At 37.7% G+C, this 14437-nt stretch overlaps 1 protein-coding gene across 1 annotated transcript in view; it reads left to right on the top strand.

Annotated features, from left to right (window-relative positions):
* Nucleotides 1–14437, top strand: part of ARHGEF28 (Rho guanine nucleotide exchange factor (GEF) 28) — a gene marked incomplete at its 5' end in the record, with an annotated part of 106704 nt that overhangs the window by 16878 nt on the left and 75389 nt on the right. Inside the window, 5 exons of the mRNA XM_008590079.1 lie at nucleotides 1294–1336; nucleotides 5745–5868; nucleotides 6196–6328; nucleotides 12461–12516; nucleotides 13180–13228. Of these exons, the coding sequence (XP_008588301.1) occupies nucleotides 1294–1336; nucleotides 5745–5868; nucleotides 6196–6328; nucleotides 12461–12516; nucleotides 13180–13228 (405 nt within the window). The remainder of the gene's footprint in view (nucleotides 1–1293; nucleotides 1337–5744; nucleotides 5869–6195; nucleotides 6329–12460; nucleotides 12517–13179; nucleotides 13229–14437) is intronic.

Genomic DNA, 14437 nt, shown 5'->3' with positions numbered 1-14437 from the left:
CCCTTTTTTGAGCTAGGAGTACAACAGTGGCAACTTTATTATGTAGTGTTTATATGCATAAAACAAGACCAGTCTTATAATTCCCTTTGGTACACTGTATATTTAGATAGAAAGGAACAATACCAGTATTGAAATGATAGTTACAGCCTCACCAAGAGGGAGGAAAGTGTTCTACACTTAAGAATTTGAGGAGTGAAGTAAACATACTTTGGGAAGTTTTTGTGAACCGACGGATGGAATCCTATTAGATATTATCCAGTTGCCTGAGTCTGTTCTGTTACTTTATAGCTTGATTTTCTTGGAAATGTGCCTTATTCTATTGGCACTTCAGCCCGTTTACAATAAGGATAATGATTTCTGCCTATGACTCAATTTGAGGAAAACATTTATAATGGCTATAAAATAAAGCCTTCACATTCTTCAGTCAATTTTTTTTTATTATGTACAAGGTAGTATTAGGTACAGCATTGATATCTACACATTTCCGAAGATATTTGTTTGTTTTCCTCCTCATGTATCTGGCCCATTGCCTTTGCAACCTAGTTTTACATCTTCAGTGTTCTGGATTGTAACAGTAAAGGATCTGTCCCTGCTCTGTCCCTGGTGTGCTCCACAGTGGCCACTCCTTCCTTCAGTCTCTCTCACTGTCTAAGTCAGTGTCTCTGCTTCATCTCTGTAGTAAGTACTCCAGTTCCAGAAACAGGATGGCGCTAAGCTGCTTGCATGAGCCTGCGCTTCCACTCACCATGAGTCCAACGGGAAAGGTGGTTCTCACCTTTGCATGAGCCACACATCACATCTCTGAACTGGCTGCTGCTCGGATTTTATAAAGGCACTGTTGCCATATTAGAATGGACTCTTCTTCATGCTCACCTTCAAGACGTTTCCTTTGAGCTTTGCTAAAAAGCTGCTAAGATATTTATTGATTCTGTATGTTGGGGAATTAGTGTTATGAATAAAAGATGAAGCTCTGGTGAGAAGTATCCAGAAAGATAAAACTAATTTTCTGCACTTCTGAAATGTTTGCTGCCCCTTGCTGATGCTAACTTGTTTCATAAAAAGTTAGTAAATGTTGCCATGTTTTGGCCTCCTCCCCAACCTCTGCAAACTAGGGAAAGTGATAAAGCTACCCAGGGCAATACCCTACTTACACAAGACTGCTTGTTTTCTCATTATTTTCTAACTGGTGGTGTGTATAATGATAAAATATAGTCGAGTGTGTGCATTTCAGACTAACATATGACTGTTGGTTTGTCTGCCTTAGTTTTCATTTTATTGTTCTGTGTCTTGTAGAGCAAAGAGCTTACAGCTTACCGGAGCCACCAGAAGAAAAAAGGTACTTTAACTGTTCCCATTTTCCTGAAGGACCACTTGATCCATCTTTGGAAATGTCACTGTTGATATCTGTCCACTAGTTCATGGGTGGTTTCTATGTGATGAGTCTAAGACCCGTCGCTCCCTCTGTGACCTCTGTCAGTGTAAAGTGGCCAGCCTTCTCCTTTTAGTCCTCAGGTGTGGAGGACAGGATGTTCTGCTTTGAGTTATTTTCAAAACCAAACATCTTCAGTGTACAGGACCGGGGGAGCAGTGTGAAGCCTACCTGCTTTGGAAAGGCAGCAGGCTTTCCGTAGGTCTGTTCCACTGTGACAGGACAACTTACTCTAATAACAGGCCCCTGGGTGGTCAATTACAGAAAGTGCCTAAACATCCCTGCTGTCTCTCTTTATGGGTTTTTGGCTTAGCAATTTTAAGTTTGAAATAAAGAATAAATGATGCAGAAAGCACTTTAAGTATTATCAATTTTCTGGTTGAAAATGCAGATTGGAAAGCTTTAAGCCTAAGTGTCTATTTTTCCTAGAAGGTAAAACTTGCTAGAGTAAAGCTTGGGAAGCAGAATAGTATCCAAGCACGATTGTTGAGTTCTCTCAGTCTTGAATAACTAACTGCTTATGAGTCATACTGTGAAATAGCCTTTAGGTTAGGTGCAAAACAAGTGCCTAAAGTGGCATAAATATTTCGCTTTAAGAGACCATATGAAAAGGTAAAATAGCTTTATGAGTCATACTGTGAAATAGCCTTTAGGTTAGGTGCAAAACAAGTGCCTAAAGTGGCATAAGTATTTCGCTTTAAGAGACCATATGAAAAGGTAAAATAGCTTGAATTTTAGTGATATTAACACTAAAACTCTAAAACCTTCTAGTGTATAGATCAAGGTGGACTATTTTGTTTTAAATCTTGGAATGAAAGTCTCTTTTGACTAATTTCTATTTTTTTGAGACCAGAAGAGAAAGTTTTAGATGAAACAGAGGAAGACTAAGAATGCCCTTGAAGGGTAGGACGATGACGATGGTGATAGCAGTGGCAGTAATAACTGGAACTTATTGGGTGTTTTCACGTGCCTTATACTGTGTTAAGCAGCTTAAATTTATTACCTCACTTAAGCAATTTACTTCATAATTCTGGAATTTGATCATCATCTTGGTCATCATTTTGATTATCAGATTTCTCTCTTCTCATCTTTTTAACAACTGGAGAAGTAATGGACTGATTATAAAGATTAAAAAACAACAACAAAAATATCTATTTTCCATTTGGAGAGGGATTTAAGAATGGAAGAGCCAATGTCATACTTGGTTAAATAGTAGCCTATAAAGTGTTTTAATTTGAATGTGATATATGTGGAGTCCCTTTCTGATTCCTCAGTCCCTATCACTCCTGTTTTTTTCTGTTCTTTAATCTTTCTTGGTCTTCATCCTGAACGCATGTGCCTCTCTCAGTCATACCCTCTGGTCTATCTGGTAGAGTAGATCTTTCATCTCATCTACTCAATTCCTGGTATCTTGTTGGATGTGCTAATAAAATCCCCAGTTATACCTAATGCTTTTCTTTGGTCATGTTGTAGATATTTACCTGGGGAGCTGACTTCTTTGGAATTCTCTTATGTATATTAATTACTTAGTTTCTGGAAAAGGATACATCCAAATAAAAACGGGCTAACTCCATATCTTGCTCATTTCAGTAGATGCTCCATCTATCCCAATATCTTAACAATTACATGGCCTGCCTCAATTATTTTATCGCCACCATCTAGCTTAAATATATTACATCTATTTTCTTTTTTTAAAAAAATCTGAGTATGTAAGTGTTTAAAGAATTTCCTTTGTGTCAATTTTTTATTTGTATAGTGGGAACTTCTTTTAATATTTTAGATGCCCAGTTCTTTTAAGAATAGAAGGTTATAGATATAACAAATTAAGGGTTAAGATATTGAGGATTCATATTCTTAATATATTTTAAATATCTGTTTACCTATTGAAATGGCAATACCAGGAAAGTCCCTGAAGAATAGGGCTTGTAAAATTTTATTGTAAGTGATTTCACTGGTCATCAAATTGGTAAAAGAGATTAGACATTCTTATTCTGGGATGTTGAAAAGAACTTAATTTTTTCCAGATTCTTACAGATTTAAATGCTATTTAAATTCCATTGTGAAATCATTTGTGGACTTTCTTTTCTCAGTTCTTGTCTAAAGGACCTAATTGTTATATAGGTGAATACTGCATACTTAAATTAGATTTGAAACTTTCTCCATTTTCCCAGAGGTTACAGTGTTACCCATTCTCATAATCTGATAATGGATTATGTCTGTGGTACTCACATTTCTACCAGATCAGGTGATGGTTCTAAATTTTTAATTTTTTAGTGTTTCAGCATTTTTATGTTTACTTTGTCATCCCTCAGGTCTTATCAACCTTTAAGCTTAAAAGGTTAAGTGGTATGGTTTTATATAATTTTTTAGAAGTATATAGGATATGTAACAAATTGGGGTGCACTTACGTAATTTTAGTCAAAACTGAAACTGTTCTTCTTGATATAATCTTCTGTAATGTGGAGAATCGGAAGTAGAGTTGATTAACCAAGAATTAATTTTCTTTTACTTGAGAGTTCATTTGTGTTCCTACTGGGAAGTACGGGAGGAGACTTCTTGACCTCAAAATCCACATTGAACTAACGATCCTTAAATTCTGAGATTTAGTTCTTCTCACCACACTGCTCTGCTCTTAACATTGGATTGTACTTGGTGGGATCACAAAAGGTGTTGTTCCAAGAAAGGATTTTTTTAAGCTCTCAAATGTGTTTTTCTTTCCTAATTGCAAAAGTAAGCCTACTGAATATTATGACATAAGTCTTGTAAATTAGGATGCCCAAGACACCAGAGGTTATGGAAAATTTCAGATTATATTAACCAGTCAGTTACCTACAGGAAAAAGGCCTAGAGGTGGCTATGGAAGTAGAAAGGAAATGAGACGACCGAAGATCTTTTTGTTACTCTCTGTTGTTGTAGGGTACGCTCAATTCTGTTCACCTCTTTTCTCTGAGTAGCAAACCCAATTTAATTTACTGTGCAGGATCCGAGTAGCAAGAAACATACTGTCCTGACTACACCTTTAGATCTGCATGGCTAAGAGGAAGCTCTGAAGCCTTTTGTTATTTTTTTTTTTCTAAATGCAGTCATAAGTTTGAACTCTGAAGTAATTAATACAGAGCTTAAATAACTTAGTTTTGTTGTAATATATTCCAGATGGGTACATATTGAAGTGTGGGAAGGGGTCTTAGAAATAATTTAGTCTAAGCCTGTCATTAATTAGATGAGAAAAACTAAAGTCCTGTAAAGTTGTCATTGAAAGCAACATTTTCATGAAATGTAATAATTATATGTTTGGGTGTATATCAACAATTGTCTTGCTTTTAAGTATTTCCCAGAGACAAATGTGGTAGCTAGCTACTAAGCTGAAAATGAGAAGTTTGGGTGGTAGAGACTATAGCTGATAATGTTTATTAGGGAAATGCTCAGTCTACAGAAGTGTGACCTGGTTTGACATGGTTCTTATGTTGATTTTTAATATATCTTCTCTCTGTAATATACTAGAAATATAAGATTATCGGAGGAAGATCTACAAGGAAATTTTAACACTTTATAGCTTGGATTTGTTTTTTTTTCCCCTAGAGAATGATTATATGGATTAGAATAAAATAAACAATGTTCTGTGTGTTCATAGATTGGATACACTTATTTCTAGCTTGCTTTTTATTTTTGAGATTACCCACAGCCTTCTCTCCTGTATGACCTAGAAAGTCTCAGATTGCAAATAGCCCTGGTTGAGTGGGAGAGACTGAACCAAGGGACAGATAGTCTATTTCTCAGTCCATATCAACCTAGGAAGTATGTGTCTACTAAGTATTATCTCTGTTCCAAAAATAAATAAAATCCAGTTTCATATTGTTGGTTATTTGACCTCTCTGTGCCTTAGGAAATTTCTAATAGTGTAGTGAACAGGGAGATGAGTGTTTTCAGAGTAATATTCTAAGCCTGAGATATCTTTTATTTCCCTGATATTTTATTATTAATTTTTTCAGGTATAGAGAAAAGTTGAAAGAATTATATACCGAATACCCTTTTCTACCACCTAGATTCTACAATTGTTAACACTGTGAGATAGTTGCTTTATCACATGTCTATTCACCTATTCATTCATCAATAACATATTTTAATAAAGAGTTTCTATCTTTCTCTATAGAACAACCACTAAAAACTGAAAATGTGCACACATACATACATATACACATATAGGTGTATATATTTCTTTCAAGTTTTAATAATACATATATGCATATGTATTATGTATGCATATGCTGTTTTTTTGCTCCCTCTGTAAGTCCTGATAACAGATTCTTTTCTACAGAATCCAGGAAGAAGAATGGGATAAATACATCATACCTGCCAAAGCAGAGTCTGAAAAATATAAAGTGAGCCGAACTTTTAGCTTCCTCATGAATAGGATGACTAGCCCGCGGAATAAGTCAAAGGTAATTAAGGTTCTGCACTTATTTTCTGTAAAACATAGATGGCTTAGTTTCTCAACAATTAGCATATTTTCCACTTTCCCTTTAAAATCACTTACCATAGATTTTATACAAACCTTTTCTTATGGAATATTGTCCAAGTCATCAGAAATAGTAAGACAAGCAGTCCTGGGGAATATTTCCTTTTGGTGGTGGTGTGCTCCACTGTGTGAATTCCTGCTACCCCAACAGAAAATGTAGAGACTTTGCTTGTATGACTTCTGCAAGAAGATCGGCTCACAGCACTTTCCTTTTCTCATTTTCCCCACTTCTCTGCTGCTGTTTCTGAAGACGAAAAGCAAGGATGCCAAAGACAAAGAGAAATTGAATCGACATCAGTTTGTCCCAGGAACATTCTCTGGGGTTCTACAGTGTTTGGCTTGTGATAAAACGCTCCTGGGGAAAGAGTCCTTCCAGTGTTCCAGTAAGTTCTAATGTCTAGTGTGTGATGTCTTTGTGTTTTGTCTCCCCAGACAGTAAGCTCCCTGAAAATAAGGCCGTTGCTAAGCACGTTCACATAAACCTTTTTAGTGCTGCACATGTGATTAACCAGTTTACCGAGCGATGACTGATACTGGTTAGAGTCAGGACATTTTGTCCATAATTGATAGATCCCTGAAGCTCAGGTTTCCAGCACGGTTCTCCTGCAGGCCTTCTCTGGCTGTTCCTTCTGCCTCAGTGCTGTCCCCTCAGCACAGCCACGGGGACCACTCAGATAACATCTTCTCAGTCAGGCCATTCCTCACCACCCGATGCCTGGCTTGTCCTTTTTTTTTTCCCTGCATGTTTTTCCCCAACAGCATTTAACACCATTGAACTTACTGTATGCTTTGCTTACTGATGTCATTGTCTGTCCACTTCTACGGGGTCTGGATTTTTGTGTGTTGAATTTGTTCTTTGCTGTATCCACAGTGGCTAGAACAATGCCTTGTATGTAGTGGGGGCTTAGTAAATATTTGCTGAATGAAACAATAATTCACAGAGGAAGAATTCAGGCCCAGACAGGTGAAAAACATTTCATGGTATTTGTGGGTAGCCAGAATTAGGGGGATATGTGGGAGGTGGGATGGGAGCACAGAGGGAAGAGAAGAGCAGGGAAAGGTTACATGTAAAGTTCCTCATGACCTTCCTAGGGAGTGACTGAAATAAAAAATGTAAATGTTGTGTCTATAGTTGTACGTCTGATGAAAATATAATTGGCCCGTGGCATTAATTTTGTCAATGTTATTGCATGCTTGGGCTTTGCTCTCCTTGAAGGCTTGATTTCTTTCTTTTACTGAATCTGAAGTGGTTTAATTTGCTAAGTTTTCAGAGATTCGTTCTAAGTGTTGTTTGCAGATTGCTCCTGGCCTGCCCACGTTTCGGCATCAGCTCATCTGTGTGGTGGGCATTTCTTTCTCAGGTGGATGCTCCACCTGCGTTTACAGGACCTGATCCCTTCAGTTGTACCCCCAGCTACATCCAAGACCTCTCTCTCCCTGTTTTAAGACAAACTCCTTGAGCTGGGTAATCTACATTCACTGCTTTAACGTCCGTCCCTGCTGCTTCATTGACCATGTGCACCTTGCCTGTGTCCACACTACTTAGCAGAAGTCCTGCGGTTGAGGGAGACTTGGGGTCACTTTCTAGTCAAGTCTGAGAGTCTCTCCTTGCCATTCAGACTCGCTGACCTCTGCTGTGTTCACGGTGACATCCCTTCTTTGTCTTTAGTTTTTAGTTTTTCCTAACTCTGAGTATCCTCCAATCTCAGCTCTTAGGCACTTACTCACTTCCCCTCTGTTGTTTCTTAGTCACCCACTCTTATGTTCTGAAATACCATATTGAGACCCATCCCTCCCAGATTAACATCTTTATCCTTCACTTTCTATTTTCATATTTCCAGTTGCCTAGAGGCTGAGCACCCATATAATCTATGGCCACTTCTGGGGATCAAGGCAGAACGACAGGTATAAACCAAGACTGTTGCAGGCACACTGGCTCCCGGGGTGATGCTCTGTGTGGGCACCATCACCCAGAGATTTCATTGTCTCCCAGACCCAACACGTCTAAAACCGACCTTGAGATTAACGTGCAAAAGGCTGCCCTCCCGCTTGTGCTGATGCCACCACGAGCTGAGGCCCTGGCCACGTCGGGGTGATGCTCTGTGTGGGCACCATCACCCAGAGATTTCATTGTCTCCCAGACCCAACACGTCTAAAACCGACCTTGAGATTTACGTGCAAAAGGCTGCCCTCCCGCTTGTGCTGATGCCACCACGAGCTGAGGCCCTGGCCACGCTGGTCCTGCTTCCCTTTAGCCCGCAGTCAAGTCTGTCGCTCGGTGGCTCTCTCATTTCCCTTCTCACCGTCGCCGCTCTCGTAGGTTCTCTTCACCACGTCCTGGACAGCTAAGGGCCAGTTGAGCTAGTTTCCCTTTCTCTGGGTATTTTCACCTGTAGTTTATGTGACTGCGTTCACCGTATTAACCTTTGTAAAACACCACTTTCATGGGCCCATGTAAATTTAAGGACTTCTCTCTTTTTTGTTTACTGGGCCAAGCCTGAGCTCTTCACACAGGCGTTCAGTTCCCTCGTCTGTGACCTGCTAACTGGTTCCACAGCTCCCTCCTCAGCCTTAGTTTACACGCCGAGGCCTCGCTGCTCCCACTGCCCTTTTCTCCCACCACATGCATTCTTCTGCCTGCCGTTTTGCTTATGATACTCTCCATTCTCCCGGTCTCCCCTACTCCCTTGCATACATTCAGATAGTCCACCTCCTCTTTGGAAGTCTTTCTGGACCGTTGTGGCTCAAATTCCTGCCCATCACTTTTGTGACTTATTGATCCTATTCCATTTAATAGGGTTATGTACAGTCTCTTTGGGTTTTAACTACTAACATAGTCTAAGTTCTTTAAGGGCTGTAATCACACAGTGACTCTTGTGTAGTCCCTAAAGCAGCGATTACAAAGCTGGCCCTTGGGCACTGATGCCTAGTTAATGCCAGGGCTCACTGATAGGTAAGATTTGGTAGTGAAGAATATGTTGGTTCATGTTGAGTTGATTAAGTAGATGACGATGGAGGTTGTAGTGGAAGATGGAAATTGCTGAAAGTACCTAAGATATGTTTAGTTTTTAAAATAGCCATTACTTTAAGAAAATGGAATAGGATTTATAGAAGATATAAGGTTTAAAGAGAAACTAAAAATTATCTAAAATTTTACCACCTAGAGAAAATTGCTATTAATATTTTCATGGAGCCCCTTCTAACCATAAAAAAATTATGTCATCCTTTAATGCTAATGTTTCATTTGATAGTGACATCAAGGGTATATAATTATTTTTATTGTTCAATTAAGATTAAGATTGCTCTAATTTTTTACAATATAACGTTCCAATGAGCATTCTTTTGTACATATTGCTGCTCACATCTTTGATTATTGCCCTAGATTAAATTCTACAGTCAGTATGAATAGGTCAAAATGTATAATTGATTTCCTGTTTAACCCACAATTTTTTTTTGAAAGTAGTTTTAAGTTTTACAGTTTTTTCAAAGGAGGGGAGAATAGATGATTTAAACTTGACTTATTATAACATGTATAATCTCTGCCATTTTGCGTAAATAATCCTATTCCATGTGTGTATTTTTGTTTTTAATTGTGGAAGTTAATATTTTTAATCTAAAAACATGATATGGGGCTGGCCAGTTGGCTGAGCTGGTTAGAGCATGGTGCTGATAACACCAAGGTCGCAGGGTTAGATCCTTGTACCTGCCAGCTACCCCTCCCCCCTATAATATGATATAAAACAACACAGAAATATTCAAAATTCTGGTGTCATTTTTTTTCTTTTAAATCCTGTGTTGCTAATTTTCCACAAAAATTGTATTTCTATAAAATTTCCCTTGTTTATAAATAGGTTTCACTGCTTATATTTTGACATTACGTTATCCGGTACACAGAAGTTCACAAATCACACCTTTATTGCAGATTTAACTTTAATCAACATAAAATCGCTTTTTTAATGTCACGAATTGCTTTTTGAATTGAATTTTACTTTGTCTAGAATTAATATCCCTCTTGCTTTTCTTTCATTTGTATTTGTCTTAACTATTTCTATGTTTTTGATTTGAAGTGTATGTCTTTAATTTAGCTAGAGGTAATCTGTAATATAACCAAAAGACCATGTTTCATTGCCAGGGGTTTTTCTTATTTACATTTAATTTTATTGCTACCAGCTATCTTTTATAGCTCCTTGCTATTTTCCTTGATGTCTGGTTTAGCTATTTAAACCATGTGTTTGCTTTTATCTTCTCCAGGATTTGGCAAGATATGCTCTTTTAATAATTACTAACGATAGCTTTAAGGCTGTGTGAAGCTAATAATTTAATACTCTTTTATTTCTCTATACTTACCCTTTTCCTCTAGCCTCTGTTAATATATTGAATTAATTATTAAATTATTCTTTTTAATTGTATGTTTAATCTTTCAGGAATAATTTTCTATTTCAAGAATAATTTGACATTTTTATTCACTTCTGTGTCGCTACTTACAGTAATGATTTAGATGTGATTCTTTGTTCAGCTTGTTTTACTGCTCACCTTTGTTCCTTTTTTTTTTTTAACTACAGCTAATCCATTCTCGAACCTATATTTTTAATTCTGCTTTCATTAAGTTAGAATAGGGTTCTTCCGTTTTGTGAAATCTTATATCTAAGGATATATCTCCACTTCTTTCACATAAGAAAAACAACTTACCTAGCTAAATGAATTCTTGAGCCAAATTCTTTTTCCTTCAGTACTGTGTCAACGTTGGTCCAATACATATGGGCATTTATTATTACAGCGGAAAAGTCTGGGGCCTGCCTGACCTCATTCTTTTGTTGGTAACTCCCCTTTTCTGCCTAGATGCTTGAGGACTTTAAATTTTTTAATCATATGGATATTGTCAGAATGTGTCTACAGAATAGGTATCATTTAATTTTTTTCTTAGAAGATAGTGAAACCTTTTGATTTGCTGTTTTGGGTGCTTTTTCAGCTTTATAAAATTTTTGTCTATTGTAAGCTTTGACTATTATTGCTTCCTGTCTAATTTTTCTTCCTTGGATAAGTGTGATCTCTGTTATCTGTCTTCGTATGATATCTTCTATTTTATAATTATAACCTTCTTCTCACATTCTGGAGGGAATCTTTCAGGTTAATTTTGTAGCACTGCTTTGATGCCCTTTGTCATGCCGATTCTTCTTGATTCAGTCTAAATTCTTGCTCTTGCCCTTTACCTTCCTCACAGTCCTGGCTTGTCACATAAAGCCCTGTTTTCCTCTCATCCCGTTACCTATTTTCACCTCTTCTTCTCCCTTCATGGTCTTTCGGTCCTATTTTATTGAGGCCCTGTCTTCTTCTGTCTCCTACCAAGAACACATTTCAAATATCTCAATTTTTCTTCTCCATTTTGGGGCTTCATAATCAGTGGCTTGCTCTTCCTGTGAGTTTTCAATATAACTTTGTTATGTGGTATCTCATAGCTCCTGCTTTTTTCTTTTTCCTTTAATTTACTTTTCTGGAATAAAAAGAGAGCTGTTCGATCTCAGTGTTTCCCAGCAGGGCCCGTACATAGGTTAGCCTCAGCTCTACTCCTTGGCTGTGGGGGGTTGGCTAAAATGCCTCTTGAGCTGCCTCCAGCTGGAGGACACACGGAGCTCAGCTTCTTGCCTGGTTCTAGTGGGATACTGGCACTCATCCAGCATGGCTTTGCTGGGCCTAAATGGGATCTTCTACCCCCGTACAAGGATTGCTTCTGATGAAGTTTTTGGTAACCCCAGGCTGCTCCATCTCAGAAACAGTGTATGGGGTGGGATGAGAGGGTCATGTGGGTGATGTGCAGACGGGAAGGGAGAGAGGGCAGGAAGATGACAGCCTGTCAGAAAGCAACCCCCACATGGCACAGCTGTTCATGAACACAGCCTGGGCCTTGCATCTGGGGGCAGAAGGGGCCAAGGAAAGTGTTACCTTACCTTCCTCCAGTGAGGTGAGGCCACATTCATTTTATGACTTAAAACATGGGCAAAAGGCTAACTTTTCCCATTTAACTTGGCTACCTCCAACTTCTAGTTAGTTGAAATTCTTGTCAGAGCCTGAAAATACATTTTTTTCCAGCATTGTTATGAGTTTTTCTTTCTTTGCATCATCATAGGCATTTTACTTGGTATGGGGAGTTGCTACCTGGCAAATATCAGAAATCCAGTACAAAAGAATGCTGTGTAATAGGAAACGAGTTCTCAGGCAGACACAGGAGCGTCACTGGAGTGTATATCATGCATAATTCCAGGTTTCATAATTGATAAGACCCTGTGCAGAAGGGGAGAGAAATATTGCGAAGGAAATTACAATATTACCAGTGTGCTTGGGCTTGAGGTGTGGGCTATGTGTGATTGAAATATTCTTCTTTCCTTCTTAAGTTTCTAAATATTTTAAAAGTTTACATGTTATTTTTATAATGACCAGAAAAAGCATGATGTAGTCTTACTCATTTCAGATTAACTTAAATAAGATGGATGCTTTTGTATCTTTCCCCTTTATTTCAGACTGTAATGCAAACGTCCATAAGGGTTGCAGAGATGCAGCGCCTCCATGTACCAAGGTAATCTCTTAGTAATCTGTGAATATTACCTACTTATATCTAGCTTGGTTGCTTCATATTATCTGTTTGAGCTTTTGCTCTTTTTTATTGCTGTCTAGATATATTTCTAAAGTGATTGTTGTAGTGATAACACCTACTCAAGGTGTGTACTTATTTACTTAACTGTAGGATGGTGAGCCTTCAGAGGGAAATCTGGAGTCACAAACCTCTATGTTAATTGAATATATCGGGTTACAGAGTTAGAGCTGTTCTAGAAGGTGACATTTCGGTGTTCATGGTGGTTGTCTCCTGTAGGCAGGAGAAAAAGCGAAGACTAGAAAGAAACAAGAAGGAGAAAGGCAGTCTTGGTAAGAGCTCTTTCAGCCTGGGTCTAGACACATGAGCTGGAGATTTCTGGTTCCCTGAGGCTTTTAATGAAGCTGGAAGTGTTCATGAAGACATGTTCATGAGGCATACCTTCATTATAAATTCCATGTTTCATTCTCATCACATTTTATTCTTCATTGCACTTAATGTCTTTTGCTTTGAATTCTTCTTTGAAATAAATAAAATAACAATGAAAATGATGTAGATAAGAATCCTGTTCTATGTAATTATTTGGACATTCTTATAGTCCAGTGGTGCTTTGATCTTACTTTATGTGTTTCTAATATCCTTTACCAGAAATTCCAGGAGAAATATAACAAGAACAAACCGCAGACCATCCTTGGAAGTAAGTGATGTGGAAAACAAGAACTTTAAAAAATTTAATACATACCACACATTTTTCCATTGTAAAAATATCTCCTCCTTTTTTGTTTTCTCATTTGCCCAATTATTTCTCCTTTCATAGCCTGCTTGGCATAATTTTTAGTTACACAAAGAGGTCAAGAAGGATATAAACTTCTCTGCCAGCCTAAGAGCTTCTGCATCGTGTGTAGTACATGGTCTTTTGTATTAGTGAAGGCTGTAGGAGAAGGTATTACCAGATTAACTCAATTCTAAGATGCTATCTAGTGGAATATGATCTATTGATTTGATAACAATCTTTCAGAAAGAAGAGAAACACTACATCATTAAATGCACATAATTTTATGTTTTCCTAGCAGTAGCACATACTTATCTATACAAATACAGCCTCAGTTCTAAGATGCTATCTAGTGGAATATGATCTATTGATTTGATAACAATCTTTTAGAAAGAAGAGAAACACTACATTAAATGCACATAATTTTATGTTTTCCTAGCAGTAGCACATACTTATCTATACAAATACACAACCACATTCTTCTAAAGAATTACAAAGTTTGGTGCAAAAACACTTCAAGTTTGGTGTCTATGGATTTCTTATTAGTTCCTGTTGTTCATTATCATAGTGACCTGGTGTTTTGATTACCTGTGCTTGAGGCTGTGATTTCATTAACACCTTTAGGATGACAGTGAAATTTTAGGGCATACTGGATTTTTGTTTGCATATTTTTAATTTGGGTAGTTCTGTTTTTTCCTGAATGATACATTGCTGAAATTTAAACAATTTCTCTTGAAAATAATTGGTGGCCTTTGACAGTTCTTTACCATGCATGCAAGAACCAGTCATACCAATGTCTCCTAACTGTGACAATCCTTTGCTTAGTTGTAAGAAAGTTTTCAGTTCCTTCTGCCTAAAGCTGCATTGCTTGACGTGTGGCAGGAATTTTAAGTGCATAGTAACTTTTCATTTCAGTGCTGTGACTGATATTTTAAAAACCACTTCAATTGGGACAATTAAGGATACAAATTCATGGTAACATGCTATTGGATGTGATATCATACAAGGTTAAGTTAGTGCAGGCAGTAATAGCTGCCACTTCACCTCCTCCCTTACCTCAAGCCCAAAAGTCTCTTGACATCATTTGTAAGGTGCTTCTCAATTTCATAAGCTTAAACATGAAAATAAAAAGCG

This window comes from Galeopterus variegatus, unplaced genomic scaffold (assembly GCF_000696425.1).
Source record: "Galeopterus variegatus unplaced genomic scaffold, G_variegatus-3.0.2 Scaffold5838, whole genome shotgun sequence".
NCBI classification, from domain to species: Eukaryota; Metazoa; Chordata; class Mammalia; order Dermoptera; family Cynocephalidae; genus Galeopterus; species Galeopterus variegatus.
The sequence above is the reverse complement of the archived record's forward strand: the minus strand, read 5'-3'. Positions and strand labels throughout refer to the sequence as shown.